The sequence below is a fragment of the Nothobranchius furzeri genome, chromosome 1, assembly GCF_043380555.1.
Source record: "Nothobranchius furzeri strain GRZ-AD chromosome 1, NfurGRZ-RIMD1, whole genome shotgun sequence".
In the NCBI taxonomy this organism is placed as follows: domain Eukaryota; kingdom Metazoa; phylum Chordata; class Actinopteri; order Cyprinodontiformes; family Nothobranchiidae; genus Nothobranchius; species Nothobranchius furzeri.
This window is the reverse complement of record NC_091741.1, coordinates 29389831-29412407: the sequence shown is the minus strand read 5'-3', so window position 1 is coordinate 29412407 and position 22577 is coordinate 29389831. Positions and strand designations below refer to the sequence as shown.

Genomic DNA, 22577 nt, shown 5'->3' with positions numbered 1-22577 from the left:
TAAAAATGTTATAACTTGTTTAAAAATGCCCGGTATGTCCTCTTTAAACACCTGCTGCATCAAACCCTTCACATGTCTTCTGCCCTCTGGTGGAGAATAAATTTACTGCAGTTAGCTTTTATTATTTTATGGTAAAAATGAGTTAATAAGGGTAAACGTTTTATGTCCCAATTAAAGATAAACTGGTTCATAAGTTGATGAAATAGCAATTTAAGATGATTAAACTATTAATTTTAGACATTTAATTTTCCTTGTCAGTCTATGTTATTTCTGAAAATTAAAAGAAAATCACCCATAATATTTATTTCATAAGATCAACACATGGATTCATGATGTTTTTCATGCTTTCTCTGAATTTCAAATTGAACTGTTTAGTATCTCGTGACCCTGAGTTTCTCAGTGCAAGTGGCAGTCTGTGCAGACCCACAAGTAGGATTTACTTTTCTGTGTCAAGCAGATGTGATGGTGAGCAGACACACACGGGCCTAAAATGTACCTCAAACAGCATTCCTTAATCCTAACCTTATCATTTAGAGCCAGCCGCGGCACTCTTATTGTGCAAAATGTGCTTTTATTTCTCCTTGTTTTTGGATGCACCGCTGCTGGAAACTGGACTTTCCAGAGGATCCCTCCTGAGGGAATCGGGGATTAGTAAAGTTTATGTGAAAGTGAACAGAAGATTTTGTCTTTTAGGGGGATCGAAGTAGTCCTAAATCTCGTGTCTCTTTTGAACAGTGACAGAAATGTTGGTGAACGTCCTGAGTATCTGCTCCGACGACGAGCTCATGAACGATGGAGATGAGATCTATGACGGTGAGAAAAAGCCTCCAGTCCTCCAAACCTGCATCCATCTGCACATTCAAACGTTTTCCTGTCCTTTATGTCTCTGCTTTAGCCAGTGCAGCTGCAGCAAGGAAAGAAGTGATCAAAAACAAGATCCGTGCCATCGGGAAGATGGCTAAAATGTTTTCTGTTCTACGGTGGGTTCAGCTCCGGTTATTTATACCTGCAGGGCTAAAAATACTGGCTGGATCCCATCATTAGATGGTTCAAAAACATGCTAACATAATCCTACAAAATGTTGTTGCTTCAGTTCACAGCCGCTCTAAATGTTTCCTGTAAACTTCAAATCATCTTTCTGTAATTCTGGATTTTTTTCACGCGCATGTGTGAGAGCCGTCTGAAGGGGAACGGGACCCTGGAATCACTCCAGAACGTGACTTGTCACACTGAATTTAGTCTCACACAAACATGCGATACAGAGAACATTTAGAGCGCGTGTAGGCTGAATTTGTGTGTGTGCACGTGTGTGTGTTTGCATAAATAGATTTTCTTCTTTAGCTTTAGCAGAAATCAGTCGTCACCAGGGGCCTCATCTATCAAGCTTGCTTACGCACAAAACGGGGTCGGAAAACTGCGTAAGCAACTTTTCACGCAAACTTTGGGATTCATGAAAGAAAACTTAGCGGAAAAATGTGCGCAACTTTAAGCTGACTAAGGACCTGGCTTACACACATGTTGGACATGGAGAGCACCTGCAGTGCTGCTGCTGAGAAGATACAATTATGAAATCCTGCAGCTTTATCACTTGTACCGCTTCGTTTTCACACAGAACAAGACCCCCCACACGCGCACACGTGTGCGCACACACACACACACACACGCACACACACGCACACACACACACACACACACACACAGCCTGAAGCGCAGAATAGGGAATGCAGAATATCAGCAGGGGGACAGATTGAGACAGAACATCATGCGTCTGTGACAGTGTGTGTCCTGTCACTGTGACCCGATTGATGATGCGCCCTGGCTACTTGGACAGGGGAGATCTCTGTTTGGGTGACTGGTTAGCGCGCGTGACTTTCACCCGGGAGTCTTGGGATTGAATCCCGATTGGACCATTTTTTAATATCCGCCACAGATCTCTCTGAAGAACACAACATTGACGGCTTCAGCAACGCTGTGCCACTCTGTGGATTTTCTCTTATTTGTTTTGCAAAAGCACTTCCTTTCATTTCTCCACCTCACCCACAGGTACCTCAACTTCTGCTTCTGTTAAATAGCGCTTCCTTGATCTGCCTTGACCTACAGTCGCCATGTCATTGGCGGAGCGCTGCAACAGCCGGCTTATGTATATGCATGAGATCCACAAGGCACTTTGCATTGACTATTTATGGCAGTAAGTGGGCGTGGCGAGGGCGGGATGTGACTAAAATGCAGCTGAGAAACATTCTCGTTAGTCTCTGATTTATGAAGCGGAGATCGCGTGCAGCTGTGTGTACTCCATGTTTAATAGATCACAAACCTACTTGGCGTAAGTACTTTATTTTATTTATTTATTTATTTTTTAGCTGAGCGGTTTTAGTAAGGATTCTATGCAATGTTTGATAAATGAGACCCCTGGTCCTCCAGCTTCCCTCTTGTTCGACTCCAGAAGTGTGTGATTGTGTGTTTGCAGGTGTGCAATTTGGGGAAGTGTGTAATTCTCTGAAAACCTCTCTAACACCTGCTGCCTCTCTGTTTTTTCTGTACACACACACACACACACTCTCTCTCTCTCTGGCTCTGCGTGTTTCTCAGGGAGGAGAGCGAGAACGTCCTGACCCTGAAGGGACTGACTCCTACAGGCATGCTGCCCAGCGGAGTGCTGTCTGGGGGCAAACAGACCCTGCAGAGTGGTGAGCCTTTCTCACACACACACACACACACACACACACACACACACACACCCTAGTTCTCTTCTACAAACACACCCCCAGAAACAGATACCAGAGGAAACTGAACACAAGAACATGTGGACGCTTCCTTCCTTCCCTCCTCTTCCGTTACTCCTCTCTCATCCTCTAACCTCACTCGCTCTCTCCACCTCACCTCACGGCGCCAAGGATACTAACAGCCTGCTGCTGATTGTGTGTGTGTGTGTGTGTGTGTGTGTGTGTGTGTGTGTGTGTGTGTGTGTGTGTGAGAGAGAGAGAGAATAGGACTAACAGGCTGCTGCTAACACCAAATGCTCCCTGAAGCTGCCTCAGTGATGCTCTGAGGGCGTTGTGTGTTTGAAGCCTGAAACATGCCCCCGAGTCAGTCACCGTACAGCCAGTCTGGTTAAACTGAACAAAAATCTACATTTTTCTACTGTTTCTGCCTTCATTTATCAGATTTAATCCCGATTAAAGGCTCCTGACAGGATTTGATAGACGAACGGATGCTGGAGTTGATTTGTTGCCCGTGTTTGGTGTTAGATCAGATGCTGACTATTTTCCCCAAACAGGTGTGTGTTTGAGCCTCTAGCAGAGCGTTGTGACCACCTCCTGCCTCCTTCACTCCTCCTTTGTGCCCCAGAGGAAAGATGTTTATGCATATCTGGAAAGAAGCATGTTTCAGCCGTCACTTCGTTTTCCTTCTCCTCCTCCTTCTCTCTTTGTACGTCACCCTCTCTCTCTTCCTGTCTCCCTCTCTCTCTTCTTCTTCATCCATCCTTCAGCTACCATTGAGGCCATAGAAGCTATTGAGACAGTTAAGGACGCTGAAGGTAAAATCATTGTCATTTCACTGTATGTGTGTGTGTGTGTGTGTGTGTGTGTGTGTGGTGCTTTGAGCCGTCGTAATCATGAGGTCATAGATGCATCTTTACCCACGATGCATTGAGCTCTTCTAACCGCATCAGCACGGAAAACAAAGCCCAGAACCGCTGCAAGTTGGAGCCGCCACATGAAACACACACCGGTCTCTCCCTCCTAATATCTATTTACCTCCTTTTCAGATGCAACCACAAGAAACGTCTCCCTAACACACACACACACACACACACACACACACACACACAGAAGGGCAGGACTATGGGTGGGAGAGGGTGTTGTTAGGGTGGATGTATTAGTCTCTCTACGAGCCGAACACGAGTCACCGTGACGACGACTAGACGTCAACATCATTTGTTTCTTCCGAGTGCTCTCGTCTCCTTTAGCAGACGTCACATGACAGGAACACAGAACAAACAGGTGCGTCGGTCATGCGAGGCCCGTCCTGGTCCATTCTCTTAGAGAAGGTGATGAGTTTGGATCATCTGAGCACATCGAGCCTCTCATAAAAACACAAATCCACAGCTTTACTTCCTGCTTACTGGAGTCAGGACAGCTCTGAGGCCTTGTCGTCATTTCTGTTGTGTTTGCCCGGCGGACGCTCGCCTGGCGATCTGCATGCTGTAGTTATCTGTACTGCTTCGTGTTTAGTGCTGTCTCCAGCTTTCCCACAGAGCAGGCCATAATTTGTTTATCCAAATGAATTATGGAGATTCCTGGTGTAATCTTCCTGCTGCTGTGTGACGTGGTCCGTAGCTCGCGCGCCTCAGATAAAATGACACGACAGTCGCTTTTGCTCAAAGGTGGTGCTTTTTATTGGTCTGAGAGAGAAGTTGCAGATTCTTACTGATTTTATGAGGAAGGGTTTAAACGGCCAGAAGCAGGAAGTCGTGCATTTCACTGGTACGAATGTAAAAGAACATTCCAGTGGTTTAAAAACGTTCATTAGGACCACTGTTTCACGAGGGGCTGCAACTCCGTTCTCTGACTCATCAACAGCTGCTACAGCACTTCCCGTAGAAGCACGCCCTGTCAGCACAGGGTGAGTTCATTGGTAAACCTTACTGGTGCATCAGACACGAATGGCTTCACTGCTGCTGGTTCAAAAACGAGGCTGCACCGACTAAAACATGCAAAGGCTTCACGTGTCTGTGACGTGAAGTAACTTGGACATATTACTGATTGAAGATGTGCAAAAGGCCTCCGTTTTCATCCACTTGTCCAGATCTGGGCCGTGGGTGCAGCAGCTCCAGCAGAGAAGCACAAATCTCCACCAGCTCCACTGCTGGGACCTCAGGACGTTCTCAGGACACGTTGGAGGGATTAAATCTCCATGCTTGTAAACACTAACCCTGGACCCAGAGGGCCTGAAAACCCGGCCCTGGAGTCCTGACCAAACGGGGAGTCTAGTCTCCTCCCTTTCTGGTTGGATCATGGGTCCCCGGAAGAACAAAAAAATGAATATGTTCTAATCCGCTTTGCCTTACGCCCTGGATCACACGTGTGTCGTACTGCAGTTTAAATGAAAACTAATGATGGGTGTTTCGACCACGCCAGTCACGTACCTCATCAGCTTGTATGAGTTTGTAATTGTCACGACTACAACTCAGACATCGGCACGTCAGACTCTCCTCTCCCCTAGCGTAGCTGCTACTTACCACACGGCCACATTGACCCCGGCTTTCCACAGGAGCCGTCAGCAGCACATCATAGCTTCTGATAGGAACCGCTGTGGTCAACAGAACCTTTTCCACCGGAGCCGTCAGCAGCGCGAGTCGGCCGCGTCTCAGGAGCAGCATGTCGCGGCCTTTACGCGCCGGTTCTATTTTCTACGCGCGACGCCTCTGAAACGGGTCAAGTTCGACATTTTTGGGGAAGGAAAGACAGGAAATCGGACGCGGAAATGGAGAGAAGCTCCCGAGATTTTCAGCATAAAGAAACATACTGCCTTCTGGTTGCTTTACTTTTAAAAATGTGCGTCCCCGTGAGAAGTTATCACCTAGCTAGCGGTCTCCTTTGTTTTTCAGGTCCGTATTGGCGATTATAAAACGGACAGAACATAAAACACAAACCATGTTGTAGTTTTCTCCTGCTTGTTGTTGTGTTTACTGACGAAGCCACTCGTGTGACTTCGTGCTCGGTCGGTGACAGCGGCTCCCCTGCTGCTTCGCGTCTCGTGGGAAGGGCCAAGCAGCAGTTTACGCGAGCAAGACGTGCTGCTGCAGTAACGTGCTGCTGACGGCTCCCGTGGAGAGAAGGGGTTATGGTGGTTCTTTCCTTGTGAAAGCAGGATTTGAAGTTTGCTGAACTTACAGCCATTTCCCCTGTTTTTCTCCGTGTCTGCTTCGATGACGTTTGGCAATGCGTATTTGTAGTCCTGAACTTATTTTCACACAAAACCTAAAATAAAGTTTTCCCCCGTTCGAAAATAATCGAGTTCTTGGTATCAAAGCGTGTCTTTAACATCATATGTGAAATCCACGGCACAAAACAAGCGGAATAAGAAGGTAGCGCTTTTAGCCCCACTGACGAACCCGTAGATGGGCACTGAAGCTCCCTATGCCCGATCGCCCTCGGTTGGCGGAGGATCGACGGCTCTGTTCCAAGTCTCTCCCAACTGTCCGAGCTCTTCCGCATATCTCGAAGACTGAGTCTGGACACCCTACGAAGAAAACTGCTTAAAGTTTGTGACCACCAGTGGGGACTTGGATCACGATCAACGGCTAAATTGCGAGCTTTGCTTTCTGGCTCAGCTCCTCTTCACCTCAACAGACCTGCTGAGCTGATCCGCCTGTGGCGCTCCCGCTCCCTCCTTACCTCGCTCATGGACAAGACTCGAGTTACCTAAACTCCCCAACCTGGAGTTGGTAATCCACAGTGGCCTCAGATTTGGAGGTGATCTTCTCCCCCTGAAAGCTAACTATTCATGTGCATAAATATCACCGGCAGCAGCCAAGAAAAGCTCTTCTGGTGCCTCCGGGAGTCAAATCCAGGAGGAAGGATTTTTTAAAAGTTCCCTGCTGAAATAAGTGTTTGATAGAAAGTAAAGCTACACACTTTGGTCGCACCAGCCGTTAGCTCGTCAGGATTCTACGTCTGTGAACGGGTTATCTACGACATCCAAGAGGGATTTATTACACACTTGAAATGTCACAAGTGTCCCTTTGGGTTCAAAAGGACCACGATTAGCTGAAAAGACCAAAAGGCTGAAACCACTTTGATCAAACGCCTCACTGTCAGCATCCACCCATGTGTTTTCAAGATTTAGACTTGTGTGCATTCATATAATACGTGTTTAATCCATCTGGTGACCACCGGTTTAGGATCAGTAGCCAAGTTCTACTCACGGTCACGTCCACAGGTCACACAAGTCCATCCAACCCTAGCCCAGCATTCAGACGGCCGGTGGACAGTGTGTTTGTAGATGTTGGTGCCAGAACCACATAGATGTAAATGCAGCAGATCTCTGTTTATCCAAACCCAAACCAGGACCAGGAGTCCAGATCACAGCGACCTTCTGCTGCTGAACCCAAACGCAGCTGTACAGACATCAGCCAGGTGTGGGTTCCCCCTGTGTTAGGGTTTGGATACGCAAGACTCTGCTGTCCTTGCCCTTTAAATATTGACTGTGTGTGTGTGTGTGTGTGTGTGTGTGCGTGTGTGTGTGTGTGTGTGTGTGTGTGTGTGTCTGTCTACAGCCATTAGAGGCTTCTCCCCGCAGCATCGGATCACCAGTTTCGAAGAGGCTAAAGGTCTGGACCGGATCAACGAGCGGATGCCGCCGCGGCGCGACGCCGTCAACAGCGTGGGCCTGTCGATGGGCCGCATGAAGATGGGCGAGCCCAACGGGACCGACAACAACAGCAATATACAGTGATCCACCTAAACGTCACACATGCCTACAGTTACAACAATATGGGACCTTATTTATCGATGCGTGTACATAGGCATACACACACACACACACACACACACATGCCGTGTTTCATACACGACATTACCTGCTCCTCTCCCCGTTGCCCTCTGCTTGTCCATAGCCAGACTGTCCCACTAAAGGCTGAGGGTCTTTCCTGAGACTGGTCGGCCCGGTTTTTCAGAGCCACATCTCCTCTGAACCTGCACAACAACAGGAACCAAACTCCACAGACCGCCTGTGGAACATGGGTGGGGGCTGCTGCCATGTGTGTGTGTGTGTGGGGGGGGGGGGGGTGGGGGGGTGGGGGGGGCTGTCAGGGTGGACAGGAACAAGGTGAAGGGTAGCAGTCAGGACGGGTGTAGGACCTCATGTGTTTGGTTTCGGGGCCTGGGACGGGAAGTGAGACCCAACCTTGTGTGTGTGTGTGTGTGTGTGTGTGTGTGTGTGTGTGTGTGTGTGTGTGTGTGTGTGTGTGTGTGTGTGTGTGTGTGTGTGTGTGTGTGCAGTTATACATGCATATATATATAGAGATATATATATATGTGTGTATATTTGTTTTGTCGGGGTTTTTTCAAACACAAGCAGCTCCTGCCAGCACTCAGGCGACGGTGAGAAACGTTTCGATGGCTAATCTGTCAGCGAGACACTGGTGAAGATAATCTCAGCTGCAGGCCAATCTGAGCCTTGTTTTGATTTGTTTTCTGCAGAGGAGGTTCCTGTCTTGCCTTTGTAGCACAACACCACTCACATCCTCCACTTGACATCGAGTGGAGGATTCCCCTTCCTCCTCCTCATCATCCTTCTAAACTCTGGTTACCAGCCAGTTAGGTCTCGGGAAAGGCTTGAAACTGAGCCCGGCCCTTTCTGAGGAGTTTCTCCCTACCTGCCGGTGTGAATAGGATTCATTGAGAGAATTTGTCCTGCACCTGATGCATACAATTACAGGATGCAAAAATGCAGTATAGCAAAAGAATGATGCTTTGTGTTGATGTGAGAGAGCCATGGGAAGTTTAAATGTGACGTCACGCTCTCGGTTCTCCTCCTGCATCCTCCTTTCTTATCGCGCTGCCGTCTGCGGCGACGACCCGCTGCCCTGAACGAAGCAGGAAGTGACCATTCTGAGGAAACAGACTCTTCTGGTGGAGGCAGCAGCCTAGAGGGGAAAAGGTCTTTGTAAAGCATTTATATAAACGCATCGATGCATGCAAAGTTAAGTTCTTTGATAATAATGTGAAGATTATACTTGTGCTCTGTGTTTCACTATGGTAGGAACTTTTTTCTTCTTGATTTTCTGGGTACTATAAATGAGCAGAGGTATAATGAATCATCTGTTTGTACATAACGCTAATTTAATTATTTATTTTTTCTATTCATTTAGTGTTTGTTTTTCTTTCGGGTTCTTTTTGACGTTTTGTGCTTCGGGCCCCGGGATTCGACGCCGTGCAGAACGACGGCACGCCTCCACTCCAAGTGTCGAGTCCACGTTCTCTCCTCTTCTCTTGGTCGTTGTACAGGAGTTGTTTTTAACGGATAAATATGAATAAACAAACATTAAACTAGCATCCATGAATGACCATACTAACTCTATACAAAGGCACGGGCGGCTGAGAGCATGACTGCATGGTTGGAAGATGTGCTGTTCCAAGCAGACACGTTTTAACAGATGAGTCAGTGTGTCACAATGTAAAGGAAACCCTGTACACACACTCTCTCTCTCTCTCTCTCTCTCTCTCTCTCTCTCTCTCTCTCTATAATGATTCCTCCTGTCATTTGATGATATTTATGCTTTTATGATCTTATGGTTCTATTTATTATGGACATTATTCTTCGTATGTAATCAGTCTCTCTCTCTCTCTCTCTCTGCCTTTTTGATTCTTTGCATCTTTCCTTCTGCTCTTCTTTACTTTGTTTAGACCCCCCCCCCCCCCCCCCCACACACACACACACACACACCCGACACTAACACTGTAAGCATGACCCATGGGACGATCCACTTTTTTACTATTGAATAAAATATGCATGAACCTTTGATATGGATGATGAGTCATTATTTCCTTATACCAGAGAGAGCGCGCGCGCACACACACACACACACACACACACACACACACACACACACACACACATCTGACCTGCTGTAGATAGGTCTTTGAACAGCCTCAGTTTTGAGAGACAGATTAGTTATAATTGAAGAAAACAGTCTGTCACATTGGGGTCCACTTCAACGTGTATTAAAGGGACTTCACGGAGTTTTGAATTTTTATGCTCGCTATTGCCCCCTCAGGCCAAAAGCGTAACGGCAGCTTCAATAGTAGGCTCGTGCACGAGGCACGCATGCTGTACGTGCACACTCCTTAACGAAAATAACAGCTGAGACAGACCCGTGTGTGTGTGTGTGTGTGTGTGTGTGTGTGTGTGTGTGTGTGTGTGTGTGTGTGTGTGTGTGTGTGTGTGTGTGTGTGTGTGTGTGTGTGTGTGTGTGTGTGTGTGTTAAATAATTTGGTTCTGTACCTTTCTCTTCAGCACAGCCGACAAAGGTTTATGATGGGTCAGTCCTCCTGCATGCTCAGATCATTCCCTTCCCTTGCTTGAAAAATTGTTCCAAAATGAAAGATGATCCCACATCTTTTTTATCTGTGAATTCAATGCCGTTCAGCGAGTCTCAAATAAAAATTTGGGCGTCTTACTGTAAAAAAAATATCATTAATGTAAAAAATAAATACTAAAAAAAATTATGTTCACATCCAGAATCAAACCCGGGTCGTCAGCACAAGAGTCCGACGACTAACTAGGTGAGCTACAGCACTGGTGGTGTCTTCCCTATCTGTAGCTTTTATATCCTTGATGACAGCTGAAACAACGTTCAAAGAACGGTTCGGAGTGAAAATGGCTATTTTGTTGCTAATTAGCAGGAAATATCTAGAAGAAAGTTCTACAGAAAGTAGCTAAGGGTCCTCAGAAATGTAGCTAGCTTTGTCACTAGGCGTTAGGAACAGCGACAAAGTGGCACTGCCTCTCTCTCTGCTGCTAAAGCTACGGATAGCAAATGCTACGGGCGATGCCTGAGCGTGAACGCGCATGAAGCAGCCTGCTCGACCCGAGCATCTCTCTTTTTCTGTGATTTTACAGAAAAACAGGCAATCACAGTAAAAATGCCAGGGCTCATTCTACAGGACCAGGGCATTGCAGGAGAATGTATGAAGAAGACTTTTATTGTTTCTATACATGTTTTGGCTGTCAAACTTCCATAATGCCCCTTTAACACGTACAGGTGAACCTCAAAAAATATGAATTTGGTGCATTTGTTTCACTAATTTAACTTTAAAGGCACACTATGCAACATTTTCACATTTTTTAATATTCTTTTGAGCCAGTATGCGCTAAAAGGACCCTTTACAGGGTTAATGTCACTCAGACCCCAACGCTCCCCCGTGGGCAGACATGCTTGCACTGCAGTTTTAGATCAGGGGTATTCCGTTCCAGGCCTGGAGGGCCAGTATCCAGCACATTTGAGTGATTTCTGTGCTCTAACACACCTGATTAGTGGTTGAATCACCTGTGCAGCAGTTCATCACGCTGCAGAAGCCTGTTAATCACCTGCTGATTGAAATCATGTGTGCTGAAGCAGAATTAAAACTAAAGCGTGCTAGATACTGGACCTCCAGGCCTAGAATGAAGGCTGAGGAGACATTTCAGCTGTTAAAAAGACAAATGCACAGTGAGGAGATAAGTTTCACTTTTGGTTTTACTAACCGAACACTAGGGGGTGCTAAAAGCGAGATAAAACTGCAAAGTCTCTAGCATTCCAGCATCCTGCTCATGGGACAAAACCCCAATGCGTTCATTAAACCTGGAAACTTAAGGGGTCAAAGGTGAAACTAGTTCATGAGAGAGACTCTTAACATGCAAAGACAAATATTTCTAGCCTTACTTTGTTATAACTGATTATTTTGTTTTACAGTTCATGAAAACACCTAATTCAAAATCTCAGACAATCATAGTATTACAAGAAATCAATAAAACAAAGATTTTAAATAGAGAAATATCAGACATAGGAAAACGTAAAATCATACAAATGTACTCAGTACTTGGAGAAAGAGAGATGTAGTTTGTGAGCCCGCAGTGTGCCAGCTGATGCAAAAGCAGCCGGCAAAACTCTGCAGTTTTGTACAGATCCAAAGCCAGTGACAAGAGCCACCCAGAAGTTATTTCCTATCATCCGTAAGAAGCCACGATGTCTTTCTGTTTTACTCTAACAGCGGGTGAAGTAGACTAGAGGCTAACATTGAGCTAACAATGCCAACGGTGAATTAGAAAACAGTAGTCATCTCTAAAAATATCTCCGCCTACATTTGTCAGTGAAGTGTTTCTGTCTACGTATGTTTATTTATGTTTATGTTTATTTATTAGGCAGACGCTTTTATCCAAAGCGACTTACAGTTTATAACCTATAGGGCATGTTGTGATCTGTGGGGGAAACCGGAGTACCCGGAGGAAACCCACGCGTGCATGGGGAGAACTCCACGCAGAAAGGCCGCAGTCGAGTTTCGAACCTGCAACCTTCGTGCTGTGAGGCAACAGTGCCACATGCACCATGCATACTTATCAATATATGACTCATCTTTGCTCATCATCTAGAATCCTCTGGTCCCGATTCGTGACTGGCAACAGCCACAAATCACACAGTCAGTGTTGAGAACGTTACTTTTAAAAAGTAATTAGTTATAGTTACTGATTACTTTGTCAAAAAAGTAACTCAGTTAGTAACTGAGTTACAAGATCATAAAAGTAACTAATTACCAACAAAAATAACTACTTAGTTACTTTTTTCATAAAAGCATGCAAGAATTACTACAATAGTAAAATATAAATGACTAATGACTGAACATAATAAAATTTGTCCAAATGTTTTATATAAACCTGAATAATTTAAACAAATAAGCACTTAACAGGAGGAACTACTAACAGGAACATTACACTAATCTAGACTATTAAAAGGTCACTGTGTGATATTTAACAAGACCCCAATCAGCTAACATTTAAAATTGCAAATAGAAACACCTGTAAAGGTTCCCGAGCCTTTAAATGGTCTCTCAGTCTAGTTAAATTACAGAAATAAATGTAATTTTGCACAGTATTCTAATTTTTCCAGCTTCACATAATTGTGTGTTTTAGCAGCATTTCTGTTGCGGGTAATCTAGTAAAGGTTAAATAAATAAATAAAATCCTTTAAAATGACACTAGAAGAGGCACAAGTCTGATGGAGGGCTTACATTTACTAACTTGGGTCAGACCCAAGGACCCAAACACAGAAGAGCTGAAGCTGGGTGGTAAACACACACAGGTAGTTCTAATAACACCTGAGCTCCATGTCGTCTGAAACTGATGCATCAGTGTTACAGCGGGACTAAAGACATGATCAGAAACAGGTTACAGCTGGATGATCTAGGAAGGTGGAAGATCAGGACGTCTGAGCGGTGAACAGGTGAGCGGACCTTCAGGACGTCCCGCTGTAAGAAGGGCACGGCTGCAGATTCGCTGCTGCAGATTCCCACCTGCAGCAGCGAATCTGCGACGGGTCTGCAGCCGTAGATATTCATCACGTCTTCCTCATTCTTCACGGCCGTGATGCTCTTGGATGAAAACATCTACCTCTTTAGCTCCTGATCAGCTGATGATGACAGCTTCAACACACTGCGCTGCTTAACGCACGCATTTCCTAATCAGTAACAGAAACGATCGTTTTGTTAAAAGAAGAAGGTAATTAATTAGTTTGCTCGTTACAGAAAGAAATATTTTTCATTAACGTGGTTATTTTAAACGGCGTTATTACCATCACTTGCTGTGTCTACACTACAGAATGCAGCGAATGAGACCGCGAGGGTCTCCGCCCACCCGGCCAATCATCATGGTGTTTGTAAGCGTTACCGACACCTCTCTCTCCCTGGCTGCAGCTGAAGTGTGGCGGTCGGAAAGCCTCACGCTGTTGCTCAACGTTCGACAAGCACATAGTAACGCACAACCTTACGGCGTTGCAACGGTGGGAAAAGTAATTAATTAGATTATTCCGTTACCTATAAAAGAACGCCGTTAGAAACGCCGTTATACTTAAACGGCGTTACTCCCAACACTGCACACAGTAGAGAGAAAGTCACCCGTTTGTTTGGAAACTGGACCGCAGTACCCATATTTGACCACAGGGTGTCATTATTACTTCATGCACCTTTAATGTTATCTATACTTAACACCTGTTGTGCTTTTTTAACCAATAACATCATCGGAGCGTGACTCGTAACAGACACAGCTAACTCATCAACGCTCTATCACTCTACACAGGAGTTCAGTAAAAACCTACAGAACTATGGAGGAACGTACATTTCCTCCAGAGAGGATTCACATCACTTTATGTTGCAGCCCAATTCCAAAATGGAGTAAATACATATTTCCTCTCAAAATTCTACAAACAGCATTCCATAGTGACAATGTGGGAACAATTTAATTCATCGTTTTTTAACAAATGTAGAAAAAACAGGTACATTCGTATTCACAGCGCATGTCATGAAGCTCCAAATGGAGCTGCTTCCACTGATCATCCTTGAGATGTTTCTGCAGCTTCACCGGAGTCTATCTGTGAGCAGTTCATCTGATTGGACATAATTTGGAAAGGCACACACCTGGATATGCTTTGCAGATCACAATGAGCTCAGTAGCCTCCATCATCTGTACTCAAGTTTGCTCCTCCCTAAATGTGACTCAGTGATTAAAGAACAGACTCACTGGTCCTAAGAAGGATAGTTAAACTAGTACACACACAAATGTTATCTTTGGAACACGTCAGCGCCCCCTGCTGGCTCCTCACTGAAAGTGGTGGTTAGGGTTCGGGTTCCTCTCAGGTCCTGTTTATGTTCCTCTGTGGTGGATGTCTGTGTTCTCCACAGGCACCTGCAGAGACTGAGGTTTCTCCAGGCTGATCATCAGCGTGGGCTCTCTGCTCATCGGTTCAGGTCGAGGTTGGTACCCACCAGCAGATGGCGCTAGCCCTAGCCCCACAAATGTTTGGTTTCCTGTTCAGGAAGTGGATGGAGACAGAACTCCTCTCTCTCCTGCTGATCCAGGTGTCTCAGGATGGCCTTGGACAGGAAATGAGGATCATCTTCATGCTCATCTGGAAGATGGAAGAAAAGACAAACTTGTGTTATTTATTCTAAATTCTATCAATTTTTTAATTAAAATTTTTTCATATGTGACTTTTATTTATTTGGTTACTCGTTAGATTTATTTGTAGGTTTGGTTCAACCAAAAATGATTTGCTCTAATTAAATGTGTGGAACACATTTATTCAACACATTTGCAGCGGTCTCTAGTGGGAATGATTGCCTTGTAAAGCCAAGCGGACACTGTGTGACTTTTTAACTCGTAGCGTTCAGCTTCCTCAGCTCAAATTGTGCGACTTCCTTGCAGAGCAAATCTCACGAGTCTTGTGCTCACACTGTATGACCCAGTTCTCGGATGCGACCTAACTGCGTGGTAGCAACACACCAGACCTGCAAATATGCTGAAAATAGCAGATTTTACACAACACGCCGGACTTTTTATTGTGTTGATATTGATGCTTGTTGTCCTTCGGGAGAGCTGTAGGATGACACAGGGATTTATGGGGATTCGATGAGGAAAACAAAAGAAAAAAGTAAATCAGTGTTTTGTGATCAGTTTAATTTGACATAAACACGCTTTCCTGACAGTCTGTGTTGATGCATGTTTGTGCATGAGCTGTGAGTGCTGGTACTTTTTGGGTCGCAGCACCATTTCAACAGTACGATACCCTCACGAGGAACGGGCAAAATATCAAACATGCCAGAAATCCGTGCGAGCTCGGTAGCTGGTCACGTGGTGTTAATTGCCTCTCGTAACCCCCTGTATACTAGACGCCGCTCAGTGCAACTCTCGCCAGATCTTGTAGATTCTCGAACAAGTGGAAAATTGACTCAAAAAAGAGAGAAAGCAGTTCAGTGTACACCCGGCTTAAGTCGTAGTCAGGGAGGAAAAAGCCCAGAAGCGCCTGTGTCAGCACAGAGAAGTCCGCTGGAGGAGAACGTGGCAGAACACGGCAGGTTATGGAGTCTTATTTACTGATATTTGGACATCTCGTCTCTGATTGGCCAACAGCACTGCAGCTCTACCACGGACTCGGTTTGCTTTGCAACGCTGATGTTTTCTATCCACAAATAACACAAGCCTGGAGGAATTCTGCTGTGTGGTGGAGTTGCTAATGCTAACGGTTATCTTAAACTAGCCGAGACGTTCTTTGCCCTCTCCTGGGTGCTAAACCAACAACAGCCTTCTCGGTCACGAGTCAAGATGGGTGAGTCCATGAATGTTAAGAGACAACGTGACGTAGATCTGTCAGGATTTTCTAATCCTAGAGTTTCATCGTCTATTTTCTATCAGAAACTAATGCAGCAGATGGGTGTAGGAGACTATTGTCATGTTCCGCCTGCATGAAAAACTCAGAATGTGTTCCACACCTTTAAAAGCGTTAGAGACGTTTTAGGGTTAGATGTGTTTCATAACAGAAATGTTCTCTAATTGATCATCTAAACTTTTTTCTTTTCTCCAGCTTTTCATAACACTGTTAAAAATAACGTTTACTCATGAAGTGCAAAAGCAACAGCATGGCAGCCCTCTGAAAGGGAAGTGAATAAAGCTTGAATCTGCTGAAAGCATGCGACATCCTGTGGTGTGTGTGCTACAGTCAGCTCTGGCTTTGGTACCGCTGAGCAGAATGAGTTTGTAGCGGTTGCGACACTCCAGCGACTGCTCCAGAACGTCCTGCAGGGTTCTGTAGAAGAGCAGAACCTGCTGTCTGCGCTCCGGCTCCCCAAAGCCGGCGCTCCTCTCCTGGGACATCCGGTAAAGAGTCAACAGGGGGGTGGCATACTCCACTGCACAGTCATGGGCCTACACACACACACACACACACACACACACACACACACACACACACACACACACAGGACACGTCACACTCAGGGTCGCTCCTGAAACGTGAACAACTGATAAAAATGGGAATAAACCTTTAGTCCTCAGAGGGAAGCCACATCATCACCTGTACACATCAACGTGCACAAGAACACCAGGAGGTTATCGTAGTAATTATCCGTTTATTCCAAAGTAAGGTGTTTTGTTTCACAGATAGATGGCGCTGTTGCAGTGAAATAAGACGCGTGACACCTCAGGTTTAACCAAAAGGTGGCGCTAATGCTGTGGAGGAGAAACCACCCGTGATGTATTTTTCCACCTGACAACAGGAAATCGTTTTTTTTCGCTGTTTCAACAGAAAAACTGAACAAAAACATGTAGACAGGACTCACTAAGCAGAATATTAAATAAAAATGCTTTAAAGGCTTTGATATTTTCCCTAAAGTGATGCATGATTAGGTCATCTTTACAGTTTGTGTTCATTAGGTTAACTGAGAAACCGTTTTTACTTGTTATTTTGAAATAATGATCGGTCACTGAGTTTAACATGCAGGCTGAACATGAAGATAGTCTCCTACACCTATCTCCTGCATTAGCTTCTAATAGAAAACAGACGGTGAAACCCTAGGATTAGAAAAGTCTGACAGATCTACGTCACACGGTCACATGACATTCATGGACTCACCCATCTTGACTCACGCCGACGACGGCTGTTGTTGGTTTAGCGTCCAGGAGAGAGGATATCACGTCTCAGATAGTAGAAGCTAAGTGTTAGCATTATCAACTCCACCACACAGCAGAACCCCTCTACGCTTGTGTTATATACAGTTTGCTAGATCAGCTGATCTAGTTCAAAAAGAAAAACTCGCGGCACGTGTTGACTTTCATTTACAATATAGTTGCCAGCCGGAGCTCGGCAGTGGCTCCCCACGTCATCATGACACCACCCTCTGTAGCACCAAGGGGCAAAAGCCATTTATAAGACAGACAATTACCGCAATATCACTACCAAGCAAGGCAGAATGAATGCCGCAAGATTCATGCATCACCATGCCGGCATGGCGCATTTATAAGACACACTGATGTTACACTGATTTGCCGGCACGATGTGTCTCATAAGAAGGGTTTTATTTACTGACGTTTGGACATCTCTCCTCTGATTGGCTAACAGCAGCACAACTCTACCACTGACTTGGTTTGCTCTGCAATTTTGATGTTTTATCTCCATAAATAACACAAGCCTGGAGGAGTTCTGCCATGCGGTGCAGTTGCTAATGCTAACTGTTAGCTTCTGCTAGCCAAAATGCTCTGTGCTGTTTCCCTGGACGCTAAACCAACAACAGCCTTCCCCGTCGCGAGTCACGATGGGTGAGTTCATGAATGTTAGTGACAGTGTGACGTAGAGCTGTCAGGATGTTAAAATCCCAGAGTTTCACCGTCTGTTCAGGAAGCTAACGCAGGAGATAGGTGTAGAAGATTATTTTCATTTTTCTAAATTAATAATTAAAAATGTTTTCTCTGTGAACCTGCTCTAAGAACATTTTTACTGTGATGGTGGCTTTGACCTAGCTCTTCTGTTGGTTGACTCTTGGTTGTTTTAGAGCTCTCTATAAGGAAAAGATGATGATGATGTAAGATTACATCTAATTTAAGTTTTATGTAAAAAAAAAAGTAATCAGAGTAGATTTAGTTGTGTCGGCTTGTTTAATTTGTCTTAAATGTTTGAGTGGAAGTTAAAAAATGTTTTTGTCAGACTGGAGCTACATCGCCATAATCCACCTGACCTACCGCCCCCTGCCCGTCCTTCACTCTGTAGACGCTGTGTTTATAGACCCGGCCCCGGACTCCGGCCCGGTCTATCTCGTTGTTTGGGAGGTTTTCCAAAAAACTGATGTTGTCATCTTCGTCTTCCAGCTTGTGTGAGATGTTGGCGCTCAGAGGGACGAGGATGAGGAGCTTCCTGGAGCCACGGCTCCAGAGGGGGGTGCTGCGGTGATGTGCAGCACAAAACGCAGCGATGGAGTTCTCCAGGCCTGAACAGACACGTGTAAACTCAGACCTAAAGCAGAACCTCCTCATTATGTCCAAACGATCTCACTTTGACATAAAAATAGAAGGTAAAGAAAACAGGATGTGTGTGTTTTGTGACATTTTGTTGTTACTAACGTGGCAGAACCAGCTGCAGGTAGCCCAGGTAGAAGGACCAGGCCAAGCCGTGAGCCACATTCATCTTCCTCCCCTCGCAGATGCCTGACACCTCCACCTCCGACGGACCCTGCACACCCAACAGCCAGAAACACGTCACTGAAGCTCACCTCTGCTCAGGAGAATCCAGACACCTTTAAAAGAGCGCTGGTCAGAAGAAAAGGGCATCCCCATGTCTCTGCTGCCCTTTCCTTCGTAGCATGGGTGTATTTTTAGATTTAAATCAAGAACACTGACGGAAGTAGACCCGACTGTGAGATCTGACCATGTTCAGTATCGTGTGGCTGAGTGACGGTGTGAGCACATTTCTGCTGCTAAAGACCGGTTTGAGGTGGTTTTTACTGTACAAACGCATCAGGATGTCTCTCGTCGGGACTTTTCTCTCTAAACACTCTGATCACTTTAACCAAGCTGCAGACATGAGATTGTTAAAATTATATATAAATACTTTTAAGAAAATGTATCTAAAAACAAAATAAAGAAATCACAAATGTCCAGAGCTAAATCAGTCATTGGTACTTTTTAATATGGGGTTATGTGAATTATAACGGACACTGACGGTGGCTAAAGCCAGACGAGGCAGTTTGTCCTTGCTTTTAGCACCACCTGGTGTCTGTTTGGTAGAAACAAAAGGACAACGTATCTCCTCGCTGTCTGTTCGTCTTTTTAACAAAGCTGAAATGTCTTCCCAGCCTTCATTAGTTTCTGCAGAGGTGGTTCATAACTAAATCAAACAAATCAGCTGTGTTCATGATGTCACAAATGCAGGAGACGTGCTGGAAGCAGATCGGACCGGCACTGTGAAGTTGCAGAAGCGGTATGCTTGCCACAGATGGCGGTGGGGGTCTGAGGGACATTTCATTAACCATGTAAAGGGTCATTTTAGCACACATTGGCTCAAGGAAATTATTTTTTAAAAGTTGTAAAGTATCCCTGTAAAAGGACTGCTGTTTGCTGAGTTTGCTGACAAGTTAAGCCGCATGTCGGACATGATTAGTCACTTATGGCGATGGATCTTCAGGATTCCTTCAACAGATTTAGAAACTACACAACCTTCAAAACCAGCAGCCTCCAACACCAAGTGTGAAGCTCACCATGACTCCCAGGCTTTTGAGGAGGGCGTAGACGGCAGGAACCAGAACAAGGAGCTCCCAGCACTGGTCTCTGGGCGGTAGAAGCTGTTTGGTCAGGTACAGGAAGAGACCTGCCAGCCCTGCAGCCAGCAGGGTTTTACCCCACAGACCGCAGGCTGGCAGCATGTGACGACATGCCCGGTACCTGCCAAAAACAGGGGGTCAGATCTGGATTAGCAGTAAGAGACCAAAGATGACCCACTAAGAGACAAATCTAAGACATCTGCTGAGGGAGGCATGTATTTTATTTCTAAAACAACAAAAAAAGTTCATAGTCCAAGTCCATATCTATAACCATTCCCTCATCCATGTCCATATGACCATGTCCAAGTCCAGGTCTAATTCCCCATCCATGTCTGTGTCCAAGTCCAAGTCCAAGTCCATATCTATAACATTTTACTCTCTTTGACATTGAAGTGCAACTACTAGTTTACCTGCTGAATTAATTATAGGTTTACCAAGATAAAGACAATAAAGTTGATCTCTTACTGAATACAATACTGACCGAGAAATCACAATGTGGCCATAGAAACACCACTTGGTATATATGGTGTGTGTGTGTGTGTGTGTGTGTGTGTGTGTGTGTGTGTGTGTGTGCGTGCGTGCGTGCGTGCGTGCGTGCGTGCGTGCATGTGTGTGTGTGTGTGTGTGTGTGTGTGTGTGTGTGTGTGTGTGTGTGTGTGTGTGTGTGTGTGTGTGTGTGTGTGTGTGTGTGTGTGTGTGTGTGTGTGTGTGTGTGTGTGTGTCTGCTCTGTCTTCTCCATCCCCAGTGAGTCGTGGAGGATGGCTGCTTATACTGAGCCAGGATTCTCTGGAGGTTTCTTCCTGTTAAAAGGGAGTTTTCCTCTCCACTGTCGCTTTATGCTTGCTTAGTATGAGGATTGCTTTATAGTCACTCTCACTAGTCAGTGACTCAATACAATTTGCTGGGTTTCTTATATAGGAAACATTATTTCTGACTGGCTTAATGAACTGACCTGTACTGGAATGTTTATTATGTGAAGTGCCTTGAGACGACTCTTGTCGTGATTTGGCGCTATATAGATAAACTTGAATTGAACTGAATTAGCTTGTTCCACGTGGCTCCTCCCTGTGAGGGGAACTCCAGAAACCACCATGAGAGTCTACCAAATGCTTTCCTGCAGGGTTTATGCAGAACACCATCACAGAGCCTCACCTTGTGTTCGAGTGGTGCCGCAGCTCCTCAGCCAGCAGACAGAGTCCGTGCAGCAGAGGCCCTAGTGTCACCATGAGAGCTGCTAAGGCCACCATGCCCAGAAAGCTGTCCGGAGACGAAACCACAACCCCCATGGTTGCTAAGGCAACCAGCCCTGCAGCACAGAGTTTAGGCAATTCCCCCCGAGGCCGAGGGATGAGCGCGTCCTGATCTCGGAGCATTTGCATCCTTCAGAGGATCAGAGAGAGAGTGGAAACTTTAGAGAGTGTTTTAAACTTCTAAAAATCACAGCCTGCTTTTTATTCCATCTGTTACAAGATTCACAGGTGCAGCGAGAGCACAACGGGGATGTGGTTACGCAGAAAACCAGAGGGAAAGTGTTCCTTTGTTCTCCGTGGAACTAAAATCAGCACGCCGGGGTGTGTCGTTGCTGCTGATGTCATGCAGCTGCACACAAAGAAGCTCTTCCGCCTGAGGTTTTACCTGCCTGCTGTTTACAGCCAAAGGGCTCAGCCAGAAGCTGGGGCTACGGCGGCCGGGCGTGACGCGTGTCAGTGACGAATCTGGTAGAAGAAATGTGCAAAGAACAAAAAAATATATAATAAAAAAAACATCTACTGTAAATTAAATCTATGATGAAGTCATTTAGAAAAAATATCACATTTTAACACTGATGGGGTCGTATTTGACTTTATGCTGCTGTTGCAGTGTGAAGCCTGACCGTACTGCTACGTTGGATCTTCTGTTTCTAAAACCACATCAGAACATGTCATCTGGCTTGTTTTGTTCATGTGTGGTCAGAATGGTCCGGCTATGAGACTGAAAAAGGAAGTTAGCCAGAGCTCTGACCTGACATCTTTACGTGTGTTTACAAATAAACATCACTGGTTTATTGGTATTTAAACAGGGTCGTGTCTGATTGCCCTGGGGAGAGGAACGGGCTGACTGTATCAGCTTCGTACATTTAGGTTTTTGTCAAGCCTCCTGTTAGTAGAAGTCAAAGCCAGAAATAAAATCTGCTGATGGATCAGATTCAACCCAGATCTCTCTGAGGACCTCAGATGGCCTGCAGGCCTCTCTTTGGACCCTAAACCTAACCCTACCCCTTTGGGTGTTTTTGGTCAAAATATTAAAATTCGGACCACTTTTAAAATAACTTCCAAATACAAAACAGACACGTGGTTCCCCGGGTCTGACCTGTCTGTCTGAGCCCTTTGTGAGTAACCCTGGTGCCGTGAGTCCTCATCACTGATAGACGAATAAACCGTGACTCACCTCGGTGTGTCGTCTCTGATCTGAGATGTTCTGAGCTCACTCTGCCTCCATCCCTCTCAGCACAACCCTTTCTATTTCCATCTATGTATGAACTCTGTGTAACCATGGCAACTCTGACCACACCCAGATGTCACGAGTCAAAGCAAGGCATGGTCCATACCACCCTATGTTACACATTTCCTACTAGAGCTCCCCTCCCCATGATCATCACACACACACACACCTGATCTTCAGGTGTGTGTGTGTGTGTGTGTGTGTGTGTGTGTGTGTGTGTGTGTGTGTGTGTGTGTGTGTGTGCAGTATCAAAA

The 22577-nt window shown here is 45.5% G+C and overlaps 2 protein-coding genes across 3 annotated transcripts in view; one reads left to right on the top strand and one right to left on the bottom strand.

Moving 5' to 3' along the window:
* ppp3cb (protein phosphatase 3, catalytic subunit, beta isozyme) overlaps positions 1-7463 on the top strand; it is a 74418-nt gene extending 66955 nt beyond the window's left edge. Inside the window, exons 10-14 of one of the 2 annotated variants that reach the window (XM_015951346.3) lie at positions 736-813; positions 896-980; positions 2590-2687; positions 3491-3538; positions 7283-7463. In XM_015951346.3, coding sequence (XP_015806832.1) covers positions 736-813; positions 896-980; positions 2590-2687; positions 3491-3538; positions 7283-7461 — 488 coding nt within the window. In that variant the 3' untranslated portion in view covers positions 7462-7463. The remainder of the gene's footprint in view (positions 1-735; positions 814-895; positions 981-2589; positions 2688-3490; positions 3539-7282) is intronic. The other variant, XM_054738079.2, reaches the window with a different exon arrangement.
* A 6755-nt stretch (positions 7464-14218) lies between these two features.
* Positions 14219-22410, bottom strand: sting1 (stimulator of interferon response cGAMP interactor 1). Its single transcript, XM_070550847.1, is given in 9 exon segments — positions 14219-14552; positions 14555-14665; positions 16272-16458; positions 18268-18512; positions 18646-18754; positions 19779-19962; positions 20995-21222; positions 21482-21557; positions 22270-22410. Coding segments are annotated over 9 exon segments (1398 nt in total). The 5' UTR covers positions 22376-22410; the 3' UTR covers positions 14219-14400.
* Between the last annotated feature and the right edge of the window lie 167 nt (positions 22411-22577).